This window comes from Dermacentor albipictus, chromosome 6 (assembly GCF_038994185.2).
Source record: "Dermacentor albipictus isolate Rhodes 1998 colony chromosome 6, USDA_Dalb.pri_finalv2, whole genome shotgun sequence".
NCBI lineage: Eukaryota > Metazoa > Arthropoda > Arachnida > Ixodida > Ixodidae > Dermacentor > Dermacentor albipictus.
Genome location: NC_091826.1, coordinates 100,047,647 through 100,074,473, shown reverse-complemented (window position 1 = coordinate 100,074,473; position 26,827 = coordinate 100,047,647). Strand labels below are relative to the sequence as shown.

The 26,827-nt window shown below is 42.9% G+C and overlaps 1 protein-coding gene across 12 annotated transcripts in view; it reads right to left on the bottom strand.

The window, feature by feature from the left end:
- LOC135913650 (calcium-activated chloride channel regulator 1-like) overlaps positions 1–26,167 on the bottom strand; it is a 164,190-nt gene extending 138,023 nt beyond the window's left edge. For 6 of the 12 annotated variants that reach the window (XM_070541100.1, XM_070541106.1, XM_070541108.1 and 3 more), the window contains exons 1-5: positions 25,882–26,144; positions 25,676–25,795; positions 15,591–15,757; positions 14,481–14,778; positions 1,378–1,487 (exon numbers count right to left, since the gene is read on the bottom strand). In XM_070541100.1, the coding sequence (XP_070397201.1) occupies positions 1,378–1,487; positions 14,481–14,778; positions 15,591–15,746 (564 nt within the window). In that variant the 5' untranslated portion in view covers positions 15,747–15,757; positions 25,676–25,795; positions 25,882–26,144. Of the gene's footprint in view, positions 1–1,377; positions 1,488–14,480; positions 14,779–15,590; positions 15,758–19,540; positions 19,612–25,675; positions 25,796–25,881 lie in introns of those variants that run through there. The other 6 variants (XM_070541101.1, XM_070541102.1, XM_070541103.1 and 3 more) reach the window with 6 other exon arrangements.
- Positions 26,168–26,827: the final 660 nt, after the last annotated feature.

Here is a 26,827-nt window from a genome sequence, read left to right as displayed (position 1 = left end):
TGAATAAGTGCTGGGCTTACTGACGCTTCTAAGCGACTGCTTGCTAAGGCAATTGCCTAATTACAGCTAGTTTCAACTATGCAGGTCCTAACACTTCAGGTTCGCCTTAATCCGTTGTTAAAAGCCGGACCGAAGACATTCAGTAGCGAAGTTCGTCTTGCATTATTTCTACCTAAATCTTATTCAGAAATGGCATCGCTTTGCATGAAATCTTAATCTCATATGGAGCAGCTCATTCTTTGTCATTAAGTATTATACGGTAGCAGCCCTTTGCAAGAGCAATTTCATTCTTTTGATCTCGTTATAAGATACTGCCCACAGAGTCCTTCTCTGCCACAGTTTAACAGAAACTGAACAGCTGTGCTCGGCGAACAATCTGGCGCTATGCACAACGGAGAATTGGCGCTTACTCATCTGGTGATAAGTGGAACCACTGGCGTTTTGTTGCGAATGCGCGGTGTTTAATTTAAGGCAAATATTGAAAAGCGGAGCCCACCGAAGCGTTGAGGCGAACGGCGATGACGAAGAAATCCGGACCGAGACCGCCCGGCCGTGTACAGCGGACGAACTTCGACGGGGGCGAAATGCAAAACACCCGTTTATTTAAATTTAGGTGCATTTTAAAGGATCCCAGGTGGTCAAAACTAATCCCGAGTCCCCCACTACGGCGTGCTTCATAATCGTATCGCGGTTCTGGCTCTTAAAATTCCAGATCTTTCTTTTTTTTCGATCTGAGACCGCCGCAAGCTCCATGTTTTGAGCGGCTTTTTTTTTCGTCCCCTGCGCTCATATCATCGCAGAAGACACGCTCAGGCAGTAATTTAATTATATTCAATGTTAAAAATAGTTACGTGAAACTAAAGCGATCGTTGAGGAAGTTGAGAAAGCTAGAATACCGTGGCTGCCCCACACACAACCACAGCGGTAGCGGCGTTCGTATGCCCTCTCATGCACGGTTGCGCCTCTAGCGGCGGGCGCTGGCGCTATATAAAACTGAGGCGGCAGTTTCGTGACCAGAAAAAACATGGAAGGACTCTGCTAAGACCATGCGCGGCAGTGAAATGGCGGTGGCGAGAAGTAAGTTGCGCAACTTTTTGAATGCTTCGCCAGCGACTGGAGTCGAGCATTCGAGGCAATGGAACTGTGTGGATGACGGCAAGCCTGCATACTTAATGGACGATGACGAATACACACCAACCATTTGTCGGAGGGAACGTGAACAGACGTCATTGAATTGATATGGTGCCAGTACACGCTTTTAATAAGAGGGAACTCTATTGAGTTGTCAGCTTTCTTCACTATACTGAATAGTCAGGCTTACTTAATAAAGAAGTAATGCAGTGCGCTACACAGAAAAATCATAGGCTGGGAGCCCACCTTATTGCAACACGGGCAGTACGACAGAGGGTACTTCTTGTGTCCCAAGCGTCCGTACTCATAAAACACGCCGTACCGGAAGTAGGCCCACTCATTCACGAATGCGTAGGCTGAAATGAAAAAGAATTATAGTGAACACTGCTTAATAGATGCGCCTTTGAAAGGGGTGCTTTCTAAACAGATTATGTGCTGAACGCGATTTTGGTGTGGGCGCGTGACCAGAGATAAATTTAAAACTAAGACATTCATTTGACCATACAAGACGTATGCACATACTTAAAAGAAGAGATATGCGGGTTTGTATGTTCCAAAACATAGGCTATAATTATACTATTACGAATTCTGAAAGCAAAAACGTGGCCACTTTTTTAAGGTGTAAGTAACACAGTGCGCACACATTTGGTTATTTCGGAGAAGTCTAATTTCCCCGCCACAAAACTATCTCTATTCGACAACAACAATTACCTACGCGAAAGAGAAATACAGATGTGATGAACTTGGTTGATTTATGCACTGCTACGGGTCATAAACGCACAAGAACATGGAGTGGGAAGCGTACCAATCGAAATTTATGGGCTAATCATGTCATTGCAGAGACTTACTCCTTATCAAACATCTTCCCTATTCACTCTTGTACTTTTACGTACTCATCAGTTGTCTTGCGGAACTGCAGAGTCCACTTATCATTCCAGTTCCACAGTTAAGTTGTTTGGGAACCCCTTTTTCTTCTGTATAACTACCGTATTTGGATTTTGCTTTTGAAATTTGTATTTATTTAGGAGACATGTGCAACGTCTTCAACCATATTTACGAAGCACTAAACACAGGGACCTGGGAAAATGATCGCTCTTAGCTTTTCTATATATCACACAGTTGCTTTGTACGGAAGCTCGCGCTTTCTTTCGTTCAGAATTCATGGCTGATCGCAACCGACGTGTGCACGTGCAACAACTAAACATCTAAAATTACCACAATCACTGTAGTCTCAAACAACATACCTCATGGGGACAGCGCTTCTTGCACTGTAGCATTGCTTTTTCCATCACCCATAACATTCGCTCGCCCTGCGATTTGTGTACGTTCCTGGAGCCCACTACCTCGCAAAAATAGGCGGGAGCCATACACTTTTGGGTATCGCGTTGTAATCGCTGAGCACTCTGCTTTGTAAGTAGGGAGGCTCACAGCCCGGTTTTTATGAATGCGATATCTTAAAACAAGGAGCTACCAAACTGTCCTGGAAATAATCGATGCACGCATAGAAATATTGGAAGACAAAACTGTCATAGCACCATCTGTTTTGCTATCTGGCAAAGAAATTACACATACGTACATTTCCACATTTACTTCGCTCCTGCGCTATACTGTCTATTCGACCGGCCTCTGCCACCATCTTTATGTCAAACATGCATTTCATGCCCCTCGTGATGTGGTATATTTACAAAGCCAAATGTTCCGAGCATAACAAAGGGATAGGAAAATTCCGCCTCCTGCAGTTCATCTGTAATTACCTACACTAGTGGCATCTCAAGTCTCATGCAGACTAATTCGAGAAGAGCGCCTCTAGCCAGCCGGCAGTCTTCTTGACAACATCGTGTGTGTTGCAGGATATGTGGTGAACGATCCGTCTACTCAAGCCCTGCGGTGGAGAAATGCAAGCAGTCCGTGTTTTTTCGCGGTACATTATTTCTCTATATTACAGTCACCTAACGGCACCGTCCACCACCAGCCGAGCTCTTCTATTGGAATTTCCAGCTCGTTATTATTTGATGAAAGTCTCATCAGGAATGCCTCAGGTGCCGGTGTCCATCTTTGGCATGCAGCCCAGATGGCATCCAGGTCGCCATTATCAAAGCCTAAGGCTGTATCTTTGTGCCTCGGCTGACATGAATTTTTATTAAATATCTAGATGCCCGCGTACTCGGAAAACCAATTGCGGTTTTCTGCCTTTAAATGCTGCCACAAAACCACAATCACATACTATCAAACGATTTCCCTTCTCCCTTCAATTTAGAAGCATTGTGCATTGTAAATAGTGCCCTCCTTCCCAAGAAGCATTATTTTCTTTATGGCCGCTGTACTACAGCACTAGTGTTGTGAGCTTCAAACCGCCGCTTTCCACTGATATTACGCAAAGGGCTACAGGTGTTGCTGTGTAATCCGAACTTAGTAAAGCCGTAGGCGTTGTCAGTCTTCCCGTAGTGTTTTAGACCCTTGTCATTGTAACTCTACTATGCATATATTCCCTCAGTAGTTCGTGCTTTGAGAGTGTAAATGATTAGTATTTCTTCGTCTATTCAGTATGTATTCATGTTACCAAAAGCACTGTGTTATGTTTGATTCTCTTCTTAATTTTCATCAGAGAAGTTTTGCTAGCAGTCCAGAAGTCTTCATTCTTTCTTTGCGCTGGAGATAGCAGAGTACTTTAGATGATATACAATATTGACGACCGTTGTGCCCCGCGGTCTGATCTATGCTTAGTCCTTAAATAGTGCCAGTTGAACGGGCTCATGTCAATTTCTTCAAAAATCAGATTGTTGTAGTATTCGCTTAGATGTAAGCGGATGAAAACACAACTTGTCGCAGGTTGGAAAACGATCCCACGTCTTCGCGTTACGCGTACTCACGCATAGCACTCGTAATGCGACGACGCGGCATCTTTCCGCACCAGCGGCAAGTTGTTGTATGATGCTCTTTCATTGCCAATGAATTTATCATTTAATTCAATTAGTCAGTACAAGTAATTTCTGCTATGTTGTGATTAGCTGACTTTATTTGTTGGCTTATCGGGATACGTTCGCGACTGCTAAATTGCTTCCCTGCAGGTTTCGCGGAAGAATGCCAAGGAACATAAGTCCTTCCACGTGAATGCCTCGTTGACCAGGGCCCTCGACAGAAGTAAACTCCTTGCAACGGGCACTTTCTCCATCTTGATATCTTCCAAGACTTTTTGTTTGCTTTCTTCAACGGGCTTCGCACTAGCTCTTGAGTTTTGTTTCCAGTAACACACCGTACCTGTTATCTCATAGTGTTTCTCGCCTTCCGTACATGTTTCCCGTCTCTGAATTGCGTGTTATTGCTTTATTGGTGCTCATTGTGTACCTATTGATCAAGTTTCTTCACCTAATAGTTTTATCCCGTAACTTTTAGGTTCTGTGTTGCAGTGGTTCGTTTCTTTTTTTTTTTTACGTGTGCATGAAAACTATGACCTGAGTGCTTTCCCTCGGGGCGTTATATAAATCACTGTATGGTTCTTCTTGTAATTATTATTATTATTATTATTATTATTATTATTATTATTATTATTATTATTATTATTATTATTAAGAATTAGAATTATTTTTGACATGACAGTATCTAATGTGGCATTGAGCGAGAAAGCCGACGGCGTCTCCAGCAGCGAAACGGGACCACTCGTGACCTTGTCTCGCGTTTGCTGGCTGGGGACTCAATGGAGCACACCGGGCGAAATGGGACACCTGCTGCGACAATAGCATGCTACATGTTGCGCATGCGCAGAGGGAATAGCCACGACGCCACGTCATCAGCGCATCTCGACGCAGCAAACACGGTGGCGCGACGTTTCAGTAACATGTGGTGCCCTTGATTTCTCAGAAATAAATTCCACATGATCCTGTCTTCAGTCAATATGCTGACGAAGAAACGGCAAGAACTGTACAAAGAGTTTACCGGCACCAGCCTAATCGCAAGACTTGATAACATACCCTGCAGCAAATCTCGAAACCCCAAAACTCGAAGGACCACTAAGTGACGGTAAATTTGGCATCAATGATGTCACATTAACATCTCAAAAGAAATCCTCAGGTGTCCTTGGATGCATTGCATCAAAAGTGTTTGAAACTCCGCTGCATTCGCTGCTTTACGTTAGTTCCAAGAACATTATAATCGAACAGAATGGCTTAGCATCACCACAGCAACAAACTTGGGTATATTTGAGACCCAAGTTTGCAGTGTGGTACATAGTCGCGGAAATAAGACGTTTCTTACATTGACCTAACTGAAATATTTGTTGTAGTTTGTCATTAGCTCCTCATTACAAACCTCTCCCAAATGGACATGCCTTTTTTCATCACTGTCCTGTCTCCGGTTTACCTGAACAAGCTATCGTGCTTCGTCTGCATAAATAAACAAGGCTCTCTATGCTAACACGTCACTAGGGCAATTCTAGAATGATCCGTTCTTGCTCCTCTTTTCTTACTAATGTTCGTAGATGTCACTTTGTCAATTATTGGCTACTGCAGAATTCGTTACATATGCAGGCAACACTGTCTATACAAACAAATATGGCTACGACATGAAGGTGCACGGCGGCTCTTTGGCGTAGCGTTGTATGTGCTTTTCTGAACTTTCTCGTTTGTAACGTAAGCTCCAGCTGCTTCGTCGAAGTGGAAAGGGTCTTTTCGGCCGATTACCTTATGATCGGCCTCTCCGATTTCTGCGACGAAGCCCCGGAAATAAGTGCCCTGTCCGTGCAAAAGTCCGGCCTGCCCAGAGCTGCATGGATCTTTTTTAACGGCTTTAAAGCAAACCGTAAGGTAAATAACATATGTGCGTTCCGAGCCGCTGAAAGGTGCAACCACTCGTTGGTGGCATTGCTCCACTGCTACGGGCACGATACTTTCCATCTTCATATAAGCAACTTGGTATTGCGATTCGTCCTGTATTATATTACATAGCATAGCAGAATACAGAGGCGGCAGCGCGCCTATCGTGTCATCAGGAGCTAAATGCGGATATTATGCAGTGAAAGAACGAGGCTAAAATCTGCTAAATTTTAGCGCCATTTTTGGTCATAGCGTCATGGGATTAAAACAAACAGCAGGTCAGTTTCTGCCTCTGGAGCTCACAGTACGCAAAGTGCAAGGTTGGGTCCAGGCATAGGAACACAGTAGACATCCACTGCCCGTAGGAATTCTCAAAGCCCGGGGAAACGCGAGAAGCAAATAACCAGTGGAACCAAGCTGCATTTCTTCCAAAAGGTTTCTGAAGATTTGCGAGGCTTTTCCTATGAGTAGCCTCACCTATATTAGATACTCAAAGCATTTGTAAATGAACTTAGCTCTGTGCACAGAGTTCGAAAGCAACATAAAGGCGCGGGGAGCAGGTACTAAACGACAAATCATGAATGAGCTCTGTTTGGAGTTGCGTATAAATCTCTTGGGAACAAAGAAACTAAAAACACACCATACTGAACGAGAAAACAGCATATTCTGTTTACACGCAAAAGTAAAACATGCTATTAGAACTGTACGTCGCGGCGTGGCTTCACATGTGTCATGATGAACTACGACCTTGCGAATTAGTTATCGTTCCTGCTATCGGTGCCTGGAGACAAAGGTACATTATTAAGCATAATGTTGTTGCCTTAGACATTATAGTAACACTAATGCAGGGAAATAAAATGAAGCTTAAACATACAACAATAAGTTATTAAAGTGCCTGCCTAAACACAGCACACTCTGGGAGTTGAAAGGACCACAACATACTGAAACTATACAAAAAGAAAGCAGTGGCCTACTCTACGGAAATAAAGAAGTCCTCCCAAATGAAATGTTGCGAACAAACCAGCGCAGTAACGCTCACCTCCTCTGAACGCGTAATATTCTTTTCCAAATGGGTATCCGATGCCCATCGTCTGTTTCTTTAGAGAAACGATGAAATTATATGTTGCTGTCTTTCCACCGCTGTGACACGAACAGAGGTGCAGAGCAAATTGATTTAGACATCCGCCTTCTTTTCCTTTCATTGTCGCGCTTTTGCGTGGCGGCATCACTGCGGGTCGAGAACTACGAGGCAACATTGGAGCGCCGGTTAAAATGTGAGAACCTGAGGCTGAAGCTAGATCGGCTCTACTAAACACTTTGCTTCCACGCCGGGAACTGGTACAAAGGTGGTACTTACTAATAATTGGTTCCAGAACTATGGTATTAAGTTATACATTAACAACAAACCATGTGCGATTGCTGTACACATTTCGGTTGGTTCCAATGCCGAGTTTGGATGAAAAGAAAAATCGTCGCGCGCACTTGAAAAAAAAGCGCTGAACTTCTCTTCACAAGCTAAGCATGCGAAGCCGCGTGCCCTTCACGCTACAGGTATTGCTTGTTGTATATTGCTTGTTGTACATCGCATGACTTCCACTCGCCGTTTGATTTTATGAAATTGTATTCTACTGTGTGTCTTCGACTACTAGAATATAGCTCTAGCTACGGGGGGGGGGGGGAACGTACAAATGAATTTTAACATGATTTTGGCTGCTAGCGCGAAGTGAAACACGGACACAGAAAGGAGCAGACAAGACGAGCGCTAGAAGACGAGCGCTCCTTTAAGTGTCCGTGTTTCACTTCGCGCTAGAAGCCAAAATCATGTTACCGTACCAACTCGCCCAACTGTCTATCCTTTTGCAGTACTAATGAAATTCAGACCTCAATGAACGCATCGTAGATAACCTTATGTCTATTGTTAACACGGCTTTTCCCGTTGTCGTGACCACGGCCCAGCTCTGTCGATATCTCTCAAATCACTTCAAAAATCAAGACGTACTAAATCGGGCCTTCTGTTCCTCTACAAAGCACTCCATGCCTCATGCATTATACTTCTTGTTTGTGTGCAATTTTTTTTCAGCCGAAGACGAATAGAAGGCAGCATTCCACGTTTTGTGCGTGGGTTTATTGCATTATACTGTCCTGTGGCTCAACTTAAAAAAAAAACACTCAATAATCGCTTCGTCTGTACTCACGCATTTAGCAGTTCATTATTTCAGCTTTTGTGTGTGTGGATAATTACGTTGTATGATTACGTCACTTTTACATGAACCTACTCACATTGTGCTTGCCGATTGGTATGTGCTTTGCTACCTCCCATTGTTTTGTCTACCATATCTGTCTTCTTTGCGTATTTTGTCTCGACATTTCTTCTTAAACACATTCGTACGCAAGCTCTGTAGCTGTTCTTCGGCTCCATAAAAACATTTTATTCATTTTCATGGCTAACATTAGTATTTTTACCGACACTGCAACCGTTCACAGGGTAGTCATTATAACGCTGATTTTTATAATTTTATTTGTTCTTTTTCGAGCTTTGCGTTGTAGTGTCGCAGTTTTTCATAGTGTACCGTCCTTCATTTTCGTTTGTACTGACCTTGCGCCGCGTTGCATGTACACTGTTTTTTTGAACAGTGGTTTGAATGTTTTCTTTTTTTTACGTATATACCGCTGACGTTTCTTTAATGTATGCGTGCGCGAGCTCTCATACCTTATGGCTTTTCCTGGGCACGGTAAAAGATTGATTGATTTATTGACTGATTGCATAACATTATTGTTAGCAGTACGTCGCTTCAGGCAAAGCGACAACACACGATGGGAATCACTGCAGCGGTCGCTGCGGGATTTGGACGGCTTCTTCACCTTGTCCTCCAGGGAGCACTCTCACCGGACAATTTCGGCAACACTCCCCTGCGAGGCTGCTACCTCCGGTCTACGCTAGTGCGCCAGTGTTGCTACTTGCTGCACCTTATCGCTTAACGCAAAAGTGTCTGCCTCGCACCCCTCCTCGTCGTGTAGTCGCTTCTGGCTTCGCTCTGTGAGGCGACGTTTTTGGTCCGTTACAGTGATGGTTACGGCAGGCCTCGGGCGACTTCTGCGCATCATGAGGAGAGCGCTACTCCCTGTTTGTTTTGGGAAGAGTTCCTTCGATGAACTGTTCTCCCGGACTAACGTAAGTTTTTTGGCTCGTTTCTCGATTACTTGTCTAATTTTCTCTCTTTAATAAGTTCGCTCTGTACAATGGGAAAAGATTACACCTGCATTGCTTGTCTTAAGACGCTGCCTACCGGTGGAAAAGTAATATGTGCTGAATCTACGTTTTCGTATCATCGCGAACAGCCATGCTCTAGTATAGCCGTTAGTACGTTTACAGTTAATCCTCGATGTAAGGTACCTCAATTTAACAAAATTCGCGATGTAAGTAACTACTTTAATTTCCCAATGTTATTTCAATTCAAAGGCGAGCATTTTTTTCGCCATTGAGCGAGGTAATCTCTTGACATGGTTTCGATTCAGCGAAGGTTTAGGCCATTTCAAGCATATACATGGGAGAGTGCATGGCTGGTAAATGGAGCAATAAAACAATGAAAATGTCGACTGAGGAAAAGTTATTTCCAAGCGTCCTTCGGCATGAAAAGCTGGAGTGGTAAAAACACTGCCGAAGAGCGCGGGCCGGGACGAAATATGCTGGAAACGGCGCTGCGCCATTTGTCGCATAACAACTTGCGGAGGCCTGGGAGCACGCGGCAGGTCAGGGCGCTAGAGGAAACACTAGAGCTGGCGATTCCTTCAGCGCTAGGTGGAAATGGAAAGAGCGCAGGGTAACGTGACCAGTCACGTGATAGAGGAGGAAGCAGGTTAAGGGACGCTCGCATATCCGCCCTCTCCCAACGGCGCATTCGCCTCCATTGCTCAAGCTGCATATCGCTACCCATACGCGGGCCACGCCTTCTATCTTGAAGGCAATCTTGGGCAAAAGTAAAGCGCGAGCCCGCGCCCCCCAACCTTCATTCCCTAGAGCAGCATAGTTAAAGTGCCCTCTATTGAGAAAGAGTTACTGCACGGCACTTTACCCTACCTTTCACAAAATCACCTAAGAACCTCACTCGGCCTTCGTGCGATTTTGGTTCTCGCGCGTCTGGTGTTTCCGGTCGCGCAATCTCATGTTTCGGAGGCGCGGTAGGAAGCGTTCGCTTGCGTTGCTGCAGCAAGTGCTCTTGCTCAACGAGTGGACTTTGCCAGAGCGCGCGTGACACCGACAAAACTACGAACGTTACTTCGTGTAGTTGTCTTTCCGCCATCGCCTTCAGTGCTCCCTCTTTCTGGATAACTACGAGGTTCGTTTTTCTCAAAGCGAATATGCTTATCTTTTCGCGCTCCTTACTTTGAGGGCGCCACGCGCGGTTGCGGGTAGCACGGGTGGTTAGCCACGCCGATTCTTTGGTCTCTGCGCGATCTGCATCGCGTGCGCTCATAACCACGCTATTATGGCCCTACCTCCTTGAAATTTATAAGTGATTGCCGACAAGATAGTATCCGCCGAGAATTTTGGGGAATTTATGAAATTATTTGATTGCTGACATTTTAAAACATCAAAATAACAAAATTTGCGATTTGACGAACCTTTCGCTGTAAGCAGAGCTCCGTTATGTCGAGGATCGACAACGTATTACGCGGGGCCAAACGAAACGAGATGCATGGGTGTGTAAAACGTGCCGAAAAAACAAGAATCTAAACACCAGCGCACAGGCTGCTCGTGAAGCAAACATGTTTCAGAGTCAGCACTCTTGGATGAACTAAATGAAATCAGAAAAAAATATATGTTTGCGATGTTAGCCGGCTCCACGAAAGAAGGTTGGTTCTCTCTTATTGCAGCAGGATGAGTCCTGGACTGTATCGAAGTCGGGTAACTCGAAAGATCGGTGTCTTTCTTGGACGAAAAGTACGATTATATTTTGAAACAGCAGCAAGATATTCTTGACCGTCAATTATCTGTGGGTGCTGAAGTGGAAGCTTCGAAAAGAATTGTGGTAATTCAGACAGGAGTAATGCAAAATCCATAAGAAAACCAAGATATATTGAGCAGTACCACAGACGAAACAATCTTGACATTCAACGTTTACAGGAGAAAATCAAGGAAAGCTTATCACAAATAATTAGGCGAATGCAGTAAAACAGAAACTTTCTGGGCTTTCATCTGACGACATTGTGGTCACTGATTGCCTGAAAGGCAATGTCGTTTGTACACCTGTGGTGCTGGTGCGCTTCACATCTTCAACTCGGAAAGAAAAATAGTTTCAAGCGCGTGGGGAAAGCTGAAGCAACTATGAAAGTGTATCACTTGTACAGAGCAACAGCAACGATAACTTGACCAAAGGAAAGCATGACCTCTCCTAAACAGCCGGAACGATGGCAAAGGAGGAAGGTTTTCTGCTTTGTTGGAAGAAAGCAGGCGATACCTCCGTGCAAAAGAAAGAAACAGCGTCGCCAGCTCGAATCCTAAACAAGCAGGCGTGGAAAACATTGTTCAGTCAACATTCCTTTTATCTTTCATCGAAACAACAAACTTCATTTCATCAAAAACGAATTTAGATGCAATTATGCTCAAAGTTGTAGTGTTGTAAGCATTATTATTCGAAGCGTCCTTAACTACTGAGTACAGTTTAAATTTCTGGCTGTTTCTGCAGCTGTCTTTGTAGACGTTTTTGTAATAACATTACTCAATGTTTCCTAGGCTTGCCTTGATATTTCAGCTCGCATGGCTTTTCAGCACATTTTGTTACAGCAAGTGGGCATCAGTGGTATTGTACAGTTCCGTCTGGTTTCTCGTTTTTCGTACGTACTGAATTTATGGCAGTGAAATGTTGTAGCAGGTCATTTTGTATGCACATCCTACTTAGCCATGGATCACCTTCATGCAGACTTTCAACTTTTCTGGCAGAGGTTGATAATAAATGCGGCAATGGGCCTCAGTGGACCAATTTTGTTCGATCGACGACTTTATCACCAACATTTTACGCCCCGAAATCGTATGTCTGATTATCTTTCTACATTGTCGTTTGTGGTGTGGATGGTGCAATTGGAACTCTAACTAGAGTTGTATTAGTAAATAATAGCGTAGGGCAGTCCTGCTTAGGACCGCAGTTCGGGCAGAACCCCCAACTATTCAATTAGGTCATGTAGCATTTTGCAAAGCTTAGTTGACAACTATCTTGTAGTATGCCGTCTTGTATTACAGGACGCGCCTGTAACGCTGTCAGTCGGAACTGCATCTGGGAAGCGCAAATACCTTGTCCCTGTAATAAGCAATCTAAGCTTGAAAATCTTATAGTTTCGTTTGACTCGGCATCTTTAACCAAAGAGCACTCTTCGGGCATAGTGTATAAAAGGTTCTCTACAAAACTGCAACATTTCGAATTATGTTGCACAGGGTGGTAGCTACACCGATCGCTAAGTGTCACTGCAAGATGAACACGGAAATGATTGCGGTGATTTCGTATCTAGATGCTTTGTGGAAACTTCATAATATGCTGCAACCAAGCAGTATGACTAGATTACAAGTAGCCTAGAAATAGAGTTGTTGCTTTTCTGCGGGGCATGCAACGCGGTTATTTTTAATAAATTCCAGCAATCTTCAACTAGTGTATGCCAAACTAGGTCTTTCATAAATTATCGCAGATGAGTGAGTTTTCCACAACGGTCTCTTTTCAAAACTTTTCAGCAACAGCGCACAGCTGTAGCTTATGCTTTCAACAAGCACTTTGTAAGAGCGTCCGTCCCAAAGAGCTTTCTCTCAATCCCCAAACTCTCAGTCGTTAACGCAATCCATATTGGCACGACATTTTCTTCAGAGAATTTCGAAGTGCCTTCTGGAAGAAATGTTTCCAGTTTCCGTCCTAACAAGCCCCCAGTGTTATAATGGAATACTATTATTACACATCATCCGAAAGAATCTGGATGCAGCGTCCGGTATTATTCCGAAATACCTCAAGACTACAATTGTTATGCCACTACGCAAGTAAGGAAAGACGGGTAAGGTCGAGAACTTTTGGCCAATTTCTGTCTCACAAGTTGCTGCTTAGGTCTTGGAAAAATATATCTTCCCGACTATGTCTTCCTTTAAAACATATTTCCCATCCTGACTGATCGACAGTTTGGTTTTGTTTGGGGGCATCATGCTATTGCACAGCTTGAGGAATTTTCAGATGAACTGTCCTCGGCATTCAATCGCTATTTTTTCATGTGTGTTCTCTTCTTAGATGTTGCGAAATAGTTTTACCACCTGAAGCTCAAAATCTTGTTAAGTGAACAATTGTTTTGAGGTCTCTAGGCCTTTTTACAACATTCTCAAAAATTACTTCAACATCTGATTTCAACTGGTCCTTACCGATGATGAGAACATTTTCATTTCTATGTTGTACCTGAATACTGGTGTTCCTCAGGTGTCAACTTTCTCGGAATCGTTGTTTAACATGTTGTTGGTAACATCTCTTTGGCAATATCGGAATCTTCGGCGTTCCGGCATGATGATGACAGTGTTATAGCAACAGTACATCTTTCTTATTAAATGTCCCGTCAAATTATGCAAATTGACGTGTACATTGCAACGCGTTGGTTCACTAATGATGAGTTGTTTATCAACGCTAAAATAACCGGATTGTTTTCGCTCTCTACTTAACACTACTGTAACATACCTCTCTGCTTGCCTAGGTCGAGCTGTGTTTCTTGTAACTGCAAACCCCTATTCCATAACTGGATTGTGGTAACTTTGTTAGAATATATTTCGATAGTCACCTATCTTTCTAAGCTCGCTTTTCACTCATTTATTCAATACAGAAGTCAGTCGCTTGGCTGTTGGTTAATATCAAAGCTCAGAGCCCCTTTTGGGAAGAGTAAATCATTGAACATGCATTGCGTTACGCGGCATTGAGGTATGGCATTACAATCCTCGTCTTCTGTGCAGAGTGTTGGAGATGAACGCTATGCAGGATTATAGAAATTACCGAATTTCCAATGCTTGCTAATAGAAGCAGTTGTCAAACCTTATTCGACTTCCGTTTAGAAACAAAAAATAGCGCCACAAAGAAACTTGGAAAACACGTCTGGTATGTCGTCTTTTGTTTATGAAATCTTTAACGCCGATTTGAAAAGCACGGTGACAGGAATATTGAAGTAATAGTAGTGAAACTAACTTTAAGAATACTTTCGTATCATAAAATTTACTGCTCCCATTTATTGCTTTAAGAAGATTAACAAACTGCAATCTTGTCCTTCTCAATATCTTGACACATTTTTTTTTCGCTGTTCTCTATATCTGATTGATGCCTGTATTTCAATCGCGATATGTATCTTGTTCCTATACATCATTCTTCAAGCTTTTGGTGGCAATTAACATTATGATTTTATTATTATTATTATTATTATTATTATTATTATTATTATTATTATTATTATTATTATTATTATTAAAAGCAGTAGTAGTAGTAGTTGTAGTAGCAGTCGATAATATTACTACTATAGCGTTGTAGAAAAGATCCGTACTTGCATCTTTTAAGGCCTCCTTTGTTGTGTTCAGCTCAGACAGTACGCGTGGCGGAACACGAATGAAGTCGCCCCGTTGCCCACACCTCCTCCGAAGCTTTGTACTGAAGGAATCGTCTTTGTGGCCGCTCTCTAAAGCTTCAACACGGACATCGCTCTTTGAGAACAACCATTTCGGTGAGCTTCGAGCTGTCGTCCTCTGCGGCCACGTTTTCGGAAACTCCATAACGACTTGCTTGATGAAAACTCGACCGCCAGTGGCCTCGTGCAGGAGCTCAGACGACGATTGAAGGAGGGCCTGCATTTTACAACACGGCGTTTCTTTTTCTGGTAAGTCGCAAATGAGTTTTGTGATTTCACGACCGGTTATGTGTAGATCCGCCGTAGGTTTTACTTTCATTAAACAGCCACAGCACAAAAGTACGATGGCTGCAGGACATATTTGTAAATTCAGTTACTTGCATGAAGTCAGAGGTACAACTGCAACTTGACATCAACCTAGGGTGAGTGGAGTGCCTCCCATTGGACGCGCACGCGAATACTAAAAATTGAATTCTCACAGGGTGTTATAATGCATGGAAAAATATTGAAGTCCGGAAGTTCAGAGTAAAAATTCATTTCGATGAACGACTGAGGAACATGAAATAAATGCGTTGCAGGAATGTTCCAGTGTCTGTATAGGAAAAAGGTTAATGATGCGTTATGCAAAATAGAAGTGAGGCGTGCAGACAGGACACAAGAGTAAAGAAGTGCACAACACGAACGCCGTTGTCCACTTCTCTACTCTTGTGTCCTGTCTGCACGCCTCACTTCTATTTTGCATAATGAATCCTTACCAACTTTCTCAGCTTTCTGTCGTTCTAAGTTAATGATGCATAGTGCAGAAAAGGACACAAAGTTTGTCAGCGCTAATTCGACCGTTATATTAGGCATCATGACAACAAAGAGCGTTAAGCACAAATTAAGAGATGCATAAAGGTCACACGAGGAGAAAGCGGCCCCAAAATAAATGAAAACAATATATCATTTGTGGTCGAACGTGGTTTGTATCCCATTAGACAACATTCTTTTATAAGAAGCGTAGAATATTGCTCAGAATTTGGCACATGCCTTTAGGTTGTCGACAACCACTTCATTTGGTAGGGTGTCCTGGTGAATCGATACTAGGAGGTTAATGTATCCTCCGTCTGCGTCGTCGATTTCAAGTCCGTTCCCGTTGCCCAGGAGGCAAAACGATGCTAGCGCTAGCAGTAGACGCTCGAACATAACGAAGTCTTCTGTGACGAAAGTGACAAAACATAAGGAAGCGTTTTAAGGATTCAATGCTTTACCAAGTGTTTTCACCGTTATCCCTTCCCTCATATTCTGCACGCTTATCGTACATCTGCAATTTTATCTCTAACTACGGTTGGCGATAATGCAGCTCCCAACTCTTATTGCATCTAGCCAAACATTTATACAAAATGGACATTTATAAGGCCACAACCGCAATTTAACAATGTGTAACATCCACCAATCTGCGAAGGTTGTAAATGCATAAATTTAGCGAATATGCACCATGGTTAAAATGTTAAGAAAAACTCTCAGTAGAGGAAATGACCATGCAGACATTCTGGCAGCAAATATCTATTTCGCGAATTTTGTGCCCTCCACTAAACAACAAACTTGGTGGCAGCCAGCTTGGCAAACACTGTCAACACCGGTGCACTGCATAAGTTACAGATGCTCCGGCTTGTATTTTATGCGATCCAATCCGGTGAACACGAATTGCAAGAACCTTGGACCATCAAACTGTATCTTCGCGCAGTTGAAAAAGGACGATTCTACGTGAGCACAAAAAAAAGGCAACACGGGGACAGTCTGCACCTCAAAAACAGACTAGATACGGGACTGCTGTGGCTAAAAACTGATAAGCAGGCAACGAAAAAAAAAATTCAGTGCCATCCTTCTCTGAAGAACGATGACCAGCCAGGCGATGGCCAGTGGGCATGTTAATGGCAAACTGCATCTGCGCCGCAGGTTGGCCCTGTATTGCACTGTCTTAGGCATCGGCACACGTATGGGGAGTGCTTGAAGCCTGATTCAGCTCCGCCGAGGGTCGGCCCTCATAGCAACATCTAACGAAAATTGTTGGTCGGTCTACACGTAGACGATATGCGCCGGAACCTAGGCATACACGGCTACGCTGTAACAATCAGTCGGCTATAGCATACGTGCAGCAATGAAAAACAAGAACACACTTCGCGAAAGTAGTAATACCTAAATGCTCATTTAACGTTCCTTGGAGCAACCCTTATGTCCTAATACACGATACACCACTAAGTGGAACACATTTACTAGGTAATGTATGTGGAATTGGTGCATAATATATAGAAAGGGAAATATCTTGGGCTTATCGTAATAAAAAGACAAAAAAAAATCTGAAAATGGCCAGTTTGTATTAAAGAAACCCATGGCTAAGACTACACAAACACCAAAATGAAAGCAACTAACAAAACAATGAAAGCAACAAGCAAAAAATCAAAGGGAACAATATCGTATTTTTTAAGTTTTCTATACGAAAATTGAATGTTGGTTATGGAAGAGAGGAAAGTATAAATGTCAGCGTTCACTGGCCTTAGGCGCAGTTTGAGGTAGGATACGAACGAGCAAGTCGATGCACATGAGGATATCAAGCTGGAGCTCGGAGCTGAAACGAGTGGTTTGTGCCTTCAGATTTACAAAAAGTAGCAGCCAGTTCTAGAACAACATCCTGCGCCATTTCTATAAAAGTGGTGATGGTATAAGCTAAGATGCATTTTTTAAAGTCGGCGTCGTATATGGAGGTGCCGTTGCAGATAATAAAGGTGAATTCATGTTAAGCGAATTTAAATGTTTTGTGCAGCTTGATGAAATCTGTAGAAGAAACAAATTTTCTTTACATTCTGCGCAGAAAACTCCTGAAGCGTGGCTTCTGCATTGCAACCTCATTAGTGTGAGCAAGAAAAAATAACGTTCTATTGAATGACATACCAATCTTACTTATTTGCACTACTCATTACACGACAGAACAAAATCAACGAAATAAAGATTATTTCTACTAATAAATTAAAGTAACAACTTTAGCCTTAGAAGCGATGCCGAAAATGCGACGTCGAAGGTTTTCTTCATTCTTCTGCGCTCAGTGATTTAATTTTAGCCTCTACACTCAACACACTTCTACAAGCGAAGTTTCAGCAGCCCTGTTGCTTGGCAGCTGTTCGGTCACATGGATCAGCCTAGTGCTTTCACCTAAGGAGAAACTCCTCGCCTGTTTGCTCGTGCAAACTCTACGACGACGCCCGAGCTAACAGCTTGAAAGGCGCTTTTGGGTTGACGAGTGAGTCAAGGTCCGGAACATCAGGCGGATATGAAATGATCCAATGTAGTGAACTCGCACATACATACCCACTTTGTACAAACTCAGTGTCACAAGTACTCGAGCTATGTTTCAGTGAATTAGTAACGATAATGGTATTATGCATGGGCCACAGGAAGACGACACTACGGCGTATCAATCACCGTTCCTGGCACCACAGCGGCAGTCCCACCCAAGCCAACCTCCTTTTATCCAAGCCATGGCTCCAGATTGCCAAGCCTTGAACGCAGATACCAACTTCGCAACACAATGGTGATCTATGTTTCTTATCCTACGAGTAGTAAACAAAGCAAATAAGGTCGCAGGGTTTTTGCCTAGCGCGACTTAAGGCAACCCTCTCCGAACTTTCGCACAAGCATGCGCCCCTATCATGGCTCGTCTGTTCCATAACGTAACTTAAGCGTTTTAAGTGCAGCGGCGCAGCGATGGCGCACCACAAATGCAGCCATTAACAACTACAGCGGCTGTGCCGAGGACATGTCTTAAATGCACCTTCGTGAGCGCTGCTGATCAGGCACACGGGCAACTTATCTGATCCGCTGTGCCAAAATCCATCTAGTGCGCAAGTTCCCTTTACTTTGTTAAATCATTTCGTGTTACCATTTAAAACTCTCGTCACATCAGACGCAGTACCTGTCCCCACTGAATTCGTTGTTATTTGAAATGAAATAAAGTAGACAGTGGTTACTGAAATGATGTTTCTTCATCTCGTTTACCACGAGTCTACACGTGCAAGCCATAGCCTCATTTCTGTTGACCAGAGTACCAAACCGAATCTTTTTTCGTTCCCGTTTTTGATTCGGTTCATCGAAAACCATGCAGTTCCGGCTCGTCTCCGGATCGGAGAAATAACGGTACGAACCTGATCGAATTGATTGGATTTCATTTGCACAACCAAACAATAATTTCTGGAAAACTGATCAAATTTATTTTCATACCAAATCTCAGTGCTACCACCAAGCTGTACTGAAAGATTACACGTGTTACTTCTTCAGGCCACAAGGAGTAGCCGAAGAATAATTCAGATCCAAGAGCTGGAATCTATGTGAACCGAAACGCTATTTCGGAATGAAGCGAATAAAAGAGAAGAACGTATTGAGAAACGGAAAGGTCCTTCAACTTGTTGCTATATTCAAGGGGAAAGGGAAAACGAAAAAAAAAAAAAACGCCGACTGGGGTGTAATGATGAGGACGTGCAGTGGCAAGCGGTATAATCGTTCACCGTTTTTTATATCATTAAGAACTGCAGCAGCCGCAGCAGCAGCAGCGGTAGGAGCACTGCCGGATGAAAACGTCTTCTTGCGTTCTCCAGTTACCTCTGTCTTGCGCAAGATGATTGCAACTTGCACCTCCAAATTTTGTAATTTCATTACCTAGCCTAACTTTATGCTACCTAGCGCGCGTTCCTTCTTTTGAGATCCATAATGTAAGTCCAATGTTCCACCGGTCATCTTTCCTACATGTTATATGTCCTGCGGGCTGAATTTTTCCCGAATAGTCTCAAGCAGGAGCTGTCCCTGATGATTGCTCAAGCATCAGCTGAAATCATTGTGGTAAGCTTCTGGTCATGGCTGGTTAATACCTGCCGTACGCACTGCAACCCCCATTTTCATTTCCCTGTAAATAGATTTCTAACGAGCAAGTTGCGCTTGCAGTAACTTACCTAGAAGGGCATGCTCTTGCACATATTCTAGACGCTGACTTCATCTCTTCCTTTCCTATCCTGCCCATTAAGCATCATTCCAACCCTTCCTAGTTACCATTCTAAGGTCCTGAGTGATTCTGGACCGCCATCACCAGCATTGTTAAGCCTCGTAACGTCACCTGAAAACCAAAGTGTCTGTGATGCTCCTTAGACTGTCACTCCTAATCATTACGTGTTTTATATATTTGACACTTCTTCCCAGCGTACCGTGAATAGCGTTAGAGATTCCGGATGATGTAAAAGCCAAATACTCGATCACTGACACTTTCTGATAGTAACGTGAATCGGTAACTGAGATCACGTTACCAAGAGGCTATAATGACAAAAGGGGAATACACGTGAGCTTACATTAAAACAGTCTACTGTATGTGTGCGCAAGATAGGGTATTAACCTAAATATTAACTCAAACTTGTTTCAGCGTCAATACGAAACGGTATATATACATATCCTGGGAGAACAGACAAAAAGCCACAAACCCTCGTTGGGGTCTGTAACCTTTTTGAGCGACATAGCTACTTTCTGCAGGAATAATAAGATAAAATAGTTATGACATGTTACTTTTATGCAGTACACGAGTAGGTTTCGTGAATGGATAGATTCGTTCAAAATATTGGACAGAGGTGTAATGATCGGTCAGGTAGTAGTCCACAAAAAGACCGTTCATTGTCTGCAATTCCATGATCATCACGATAAGCAGCTGCAGCAGCATTAGCCTAATTTCATGTAAACTGGAGGGCGAAGGACTGTCACAGTGACCTCCATTTACCGGTATCTTGCTCTGGCTGATTGCAACTTGCGCCTGAAAATTTGCTGATTTCTTCACCTCACCTTGGTTTTTGCAGTTCTCAGCTGCGTTTTCCATCCCTTGGAGCCCTTTCAGTGACTCTAATGGTTTACGAGTTGTCTACCCTGCGCATTACATGGCCTGCCTGATCTATTCTTTCCTCTTAATTTCAACTATAATATCGGCCATGCCAGTTTCAAATCTGATTCATACCACTTTATTTCTGTATTTCAATATCAGGCCTAAAATATTTCGTTCCATCGCTATTTTCGCGGTCCCTATGTTGTTTTTAGCTTATTTGTTAATCTTCAAGTTTCTGCACCGTATATGTCTGCAACTGTAGAATGCAATGATCTTGCATTTTTCTTTTGAACGAAAATGCGGGGCTCCCAGACAGGCTTTGTTAAAGCCTACCGTACGCACTCAAGCCTATTTTTCTTCCTCTGTAGATTTCCTTCCCATGATGAGGATCCCTTGTGCGTAAGTGACCTAGATAAACGTACTGGTTCACAGACTAGAGGAGCTGAATAGCGATCCTTAACTTCTGTTCCCTTGCCAGGCCACTGAAAATTATCTTTGCCTTCTGCATATTGTTCAAGCCCAATCTGACACTTTGTCGGCTAGGGAGCTCGATCATTTGCTTTAATTCGTAGCCAGTGCTGGACAGGACAGCTTCACCTGCAAACCGAAGGGGGCTGAGATAACTGCTGTTGATACCGACTCCTAAGCCTTCCCAGCGTAATATCTCGAATATTTAAATGCATTGGGTGAATAGTATTCGAGAGATTGTTTCTGCTTGCCTGACGATTTTGATACGTAATTTCTAATTGTGGAAAACCAAGGCAGCTGTGGAATCTCTGTGTGTATTTCCCAAAATATTCACGTATGCTTCCGGTAGTGCTTGAATATAGGAATCTTTATTTAAATATTACAAGATGTCCTTGATGGCTTGCTTCAGTGATATGTCCGGCCGACGTCCCAGTAACATTTCTTCTCTGAACAGCCCATTCTCAAGTGACACTCAGTATAAGATCAATACCTGCCATTCACAGTCATACTGTGGAGAAGCAATGATATGTGCAGAACTGTCGCATACTTTAAAGGAATATTTATTTCAAATATTTTAAAGCCCTTCATAAAGAAAGCAACAAAATCCCAAGAAAGAAAGGCGTCAGGCAGGGAGATACTATCTCTCCAATGCTATTCACAGCGCGTCTACAGGAGGTATTCAGACACCTGTATTGGGAAGAATTGGGATAAGAGTTAATGGAGAATGCCTTAGTAACTTGCGATTCGCTGATGATATTGCCTTGCTTAGTAACTCAGGGGACCAATTGCAATGCATGCTCAATGACCTGCAAAGGCAAAGCCGAAGGGTGGGTCTAAAAATCAATCTGCAGAAAAGTAAGGTAATGTTTAACAGTCTCGGAAGAGAACAGCAGTTTACGATAGGTAGTGAGGCACTGGAAGTGGTAAGGGAATACATCTACTTAGGTCAGGTAGTGACTGCAGATCCGGATCATGAGACGGAAATAATCAGAAGAATAAGAATGGGCTGGGGTGCGTTTGGCCGGCATTCTGAGATTATGAACAGCAGGTTGCCATAATCCCTCAAGAGAAAAGTGTATAATAGCTGTGTCTTACCAGTACTCACCTACGGTGCAGAAACCTGGAGGCTTACGAAAAGGGTTCTACTTAAATTAAGGACGATGCAACGAGCTAGGGAAAGAAGAATGATAGCTGTAACGTTAAGGGATAAGAAAAGAGCAGATTGGGTGAGGGAAGAAGCGCGAGCTAATGATTTCTTAGTTGAAATCAAGAAGAAGAAATGGGCATGGGCAGGGCACGTAATGAGGAGGGAAGATAACCGATGATCATTAAGAGTTACAGAATGGATTTCAAGAGAAGGGAAGCGTAGCAGAGGGCGGCAGAAAGTTAGGTGGGCGGATGAGATTAAGAAGTTTGCAGGGACGGCACGGTCACAATTAGTACATGACCGGGGTTGTTGGAGAAATATCGGAGAGACCTTTGCCCTTCAGTGGGCGTAACCAGACTGATGATGATGATGATGATTTGAAGCAGAAATAACGGGGTTTTCCGGTTTGCCGTTTTTTGTTTTCCGGGTTTATGCCTTTCTGTTGAATTAACGGTGGTATGAGCGATACCGTATCATCAGCTTTATTACCTTCCCGTGGATACACCTACATTTATGAAAGAAAACTGGTGTCTAATGCATACTATTGCTCAAACCAGAAGCTTTGTATTCGAATCACAAGCAACTGCGTGAAGCAGGATGCAGAGAGCGCGGGGCCCACAAACAACTCATACGCTCCCCCTGGGCTCGAACGCATGGCTACCATGCGCGATGGGGGTCGGAAACTAACGTTGTGCCACGCGCGCGCAAATTTGTTGGATTCATGCAAATCATGTAGGTGTAAAGGTATTTGCGGAGAGCCCGATAAAGCCCTTATTGTTTTTTCTACGCAATAGGCGTATTAGACCTCGGTGTTTGTTAATGCCATAGGTATGCTTCAGGCTCAGATGCTTCAGATTCGTTAAGGTGTTCCTAAAAGAGATCTTCAGTGTTCAGGAGTTCACAGTAGGAAGTAGCTAACCAAAGCACACAGAACCAATCCGTGAAGAAGATTGTTTCATTGGAAACATCAGTATTATCTGAAATCAGCTCCCATTCATCAATGACACTTTAATGCTATGAATGCAAATTGTGAGTTGTTTGCTTACATGTTTATGCAAATAATATTGATCATCACCATCCTTTTTTTTTCAACATTATGAGCCTATTCGTGTGAAATGCAGGACAAAGGCTTCCCACAGCGAACTTAAATCCCTACTAATAGAGGTGGCACACTATTTTATCCCCATAATATTGCAAGCATTTATGCGGACTTCATCTTCATCTGTACAAAGTCATCATCAATCATCGGCTCGTGTTCGTTTTTGCGTCGGCGCCATTTTTCCTTCTTGGAATAAAGCGTCGTCTCAACCGTGGTATTTCAATATTAGTAATATCATCAAGCCACCTACTTTCTGCCATTCTCAACTTTACATTTTAATTCCAGGCACCCATTGCGCAGCTCTATAATAGACCACCGCTTAACCATCCTGCGATTTCGTCATCCCAGTTTCCAGTAAAATATCGGCTACCGCCTTTGCTCCGTATCATATGGCACTGTCTTTCGAGCGCTTAAGGTTACGCATAACACTTTTTGTTCCATTGCTCGTTGCCCCGTCCTTATAATCACAAATATCTTTTCGAACGTCAAAGTCTGGGGCCAGATATTAGTGCCAGTAGAGTACAACGGTATTGTAGTTGTCTTTTCAAGGATAGCGGTAGACAGCAAGACAAGACTTGGCAATATCAGCCGTAAGCTCTCCAGCCATTTTTATGCTCTTGTCGATTTATTCGTAGTCACAAGCATCTCCCATGATTAAGTCGCATAGATGACTATGCTGTTAACAAATTTTGCACGATGAGTACGAATAAGGAATTATCGTTTTTTCGCTAGGCCGTTTAACGTTGCATATGTCGTCCGCATAACGTTTGCGCTGGTGTTGCCCGTTGTGCAGCCTTTTGCTGCATACCGCGTACATTTCCATGCATTCACCATCATTTAACCACCGTCGATGTCACAGGCGCCCTAACGATAAGCTGGTTTCACTGCGTGTGCTTTAAAGAGTCCATGAAGAGATCCAATATGAAGCAAGAAGGAATGGGCTACGTTTTCGAAGCGCAAGTGGATAGTCGAAAGCCATCGGTCCAACGTTCTAAAGGATCATTTGGTCGCGACGGATAAAAAACAACATGAACATGGGCGCATTCGCCAAAGCGGTTTCAAATGACCACAACTTTAAAGAACGATAACGTCTCTCGGCCACTTTGATGCATCCTCTCGTAAATGAAAACGATTTCGATGCTCGCATGCGGGGACAAACTTTTGCAAAGCTCTCGCGCCTAACGTCAAATTCTGCATTCCCTTTGAGCGTTTCAAGTTGAGGCAATGATTGCGAACGTGTATCATAAATGTGTATTTCATGTAAACAATTTCTTTCGTGACGGAGGGGACCTTCGTCACGAAGGGAGAGCAATGTTTACCCTTTCGAACTGGCGTTATTCAACGCTCCGAAATGAAATTCTTTGGAGAAAGCATTTCATGAAATGTACCCTCCCCATCTAGGCGTAGAAAATAAACCGCTTCAGGAACCCTGTAACACTTGAACTACGCCACATCTAACAACTATTCTACACCAAATCGAAATTTGTCCTACTTTTACTCGTCGTGAAATCATTTGTCAGGAAATTCCCTTCATTGCATTGAGGAGAGCATTTTTAAAGAGATGCTTGTCAAGAGGGGTTCACTCTAAAAAATAATAAAAAAATATTATGTGAAGAGTCACTGATAATCTACTTATCGCTATTCGGCAAGCTTAATGTGCAACCTCCGTCTGCCATCACTTTGATTGCAAGTATCTGCAAACAGTCTTGTTCTTTTTCAACATTTGCGGCGATGATACATTGAAATGCAGCAAGCCTCTAACCTAAGACTGCCATAGAAACTATACATGCGCCCCGAAACATTTCGCGCATGCAACATAGAAAGCAGGCGCTGCTGCTGTATTCCTTTAGTTTGTAAGCACTTTCGTAACGAACCTTATCTGCGTGGAAAGCGTACGCGAAGTGAAAAAGTAGTAAGAAAATCAATAAACATACAACAAGTTGACCTCCTACTTCAACCCTACATTCAGAAAACTCGCGTACTGTTGAAATTAAATAGAATTTCAGAAATACGTCTCCTTTTAGTACTTATTGCACGCAAAAAAAATTCTTTTTGTTAGCAATGGTTATCAATGGTCATTAGTGCTCCAAAAAAAAACGAGTACCAGTTTACTGGCACTAAACGAAAATAAAATAGCATGTTGGGTTTTAGGTGTGAAAACAAGGATTTCATAACGAGGCACGCCTTAGTGGGGGACTGCTCAAAGTTGGAACACCAGTGCTTCTTTACCGGGTAATTAAATCTAAGTACACAGGTGTGTTCGCATTTCGCCCCTATCGAAATACAGCAGCTGTGGCTGGGATTGCAGTCCGCGACGTCTTGCGTAGCAGCCCAACACCTTAGTCACTAATCAACTATGGCGAACTTTACTGCGACTGCCTCATATATATATATATATATATATATATATATATATATATATATATATATATATATATATATATATATATATATATATATATATCGCAGTCTTGTGTCAATGCAGCTAATAGGCAGAGCAGTAGCTGGCTTACCGTTTTATCAGCTGATAAGGACCTCAGGGATGCTTGAGTGCAGGCCTCGGCTGGCACAAAGCACGCTATTCCACCTTTTTTGAACTTATGACCCTCAGTGGCGTTCGACAAGAGGAGGTTCTGCAACGGAAGAATACTTAAGTCAGTAAGTACCATAGGGAAGGGCCTACAGTTGAGATTAGCCTGCAAACAATTTAAACATATACCTATACATAGCTCGGAGCGAAAAGGCCAATTCCAAAGTATCGGAATGGAAGCCGTCCAGAGCGATGTCGGCCCGCGTGAATGAATGAAGAAGCGCCAACACCAGCTAGCCTGTCTACCAGAGAAAAGCCCTGCGAAAAACGAAAATATGGAGGCAAGCAATAAAAATAAACATGAAGGGAGAGATTCAGTGTTACTCAGCTCAAACGGAGAACGTCGGCCGATTACGCAACCATTCTTCTTGTACTCTCACGGAAAATCCGAATGCTACCGGACGTGTTGATGATGATGATGATGACGACGATGATGATGAAGCCTCAGTTACTGGCACAAACCCACTGAGGGGGATAAGCCCCGAACAGGGTGGTAATATGATTCAAAAAATATTTGAAGTAGTCGATTAGCACAAATAAACCACAAACACAAGGAAGACAGACAAGGACAAGCGCTACTCACAAGTGTCAAACAGTTGTGAGTAGCGCTTGTCCTTGTCTGTCTTCCTTGTGTGTGTGGTTTATTTGCGCTAAGCTACTACTTCAAATATGGACGCCCAACTAGCCCAACTGTCAACTCTTCTAGAATTCAAAAAATAAAATGAAATAAATTGGTACTTAAGTAAATAACCCCAAAAAAGAAAAGAAAACAAATGATCCAAGATGAAAAATAAACTACGAATACATGAGATAAAGTATTTATCAATACTATAGTAAGCCTTGCGTTGAGAGGTACGTTTAAAAAAAAGAAAAAAAAAGGCTCTACTTGAACTTGAGTAAAGTAAATTATGAATAATATTAGTAAGATTTTTGCTCGTGCAGCCTTGATGGCCCAGAATTTCCTCAAAGAATGGCACGCACCCACTACTTGAGCTAACCAAAAAATCAAATGGTATTACGAGAAGAACAGAAAAGTAAAAGTAAAAGGTAGAATATCATAAATGAAAAACATATC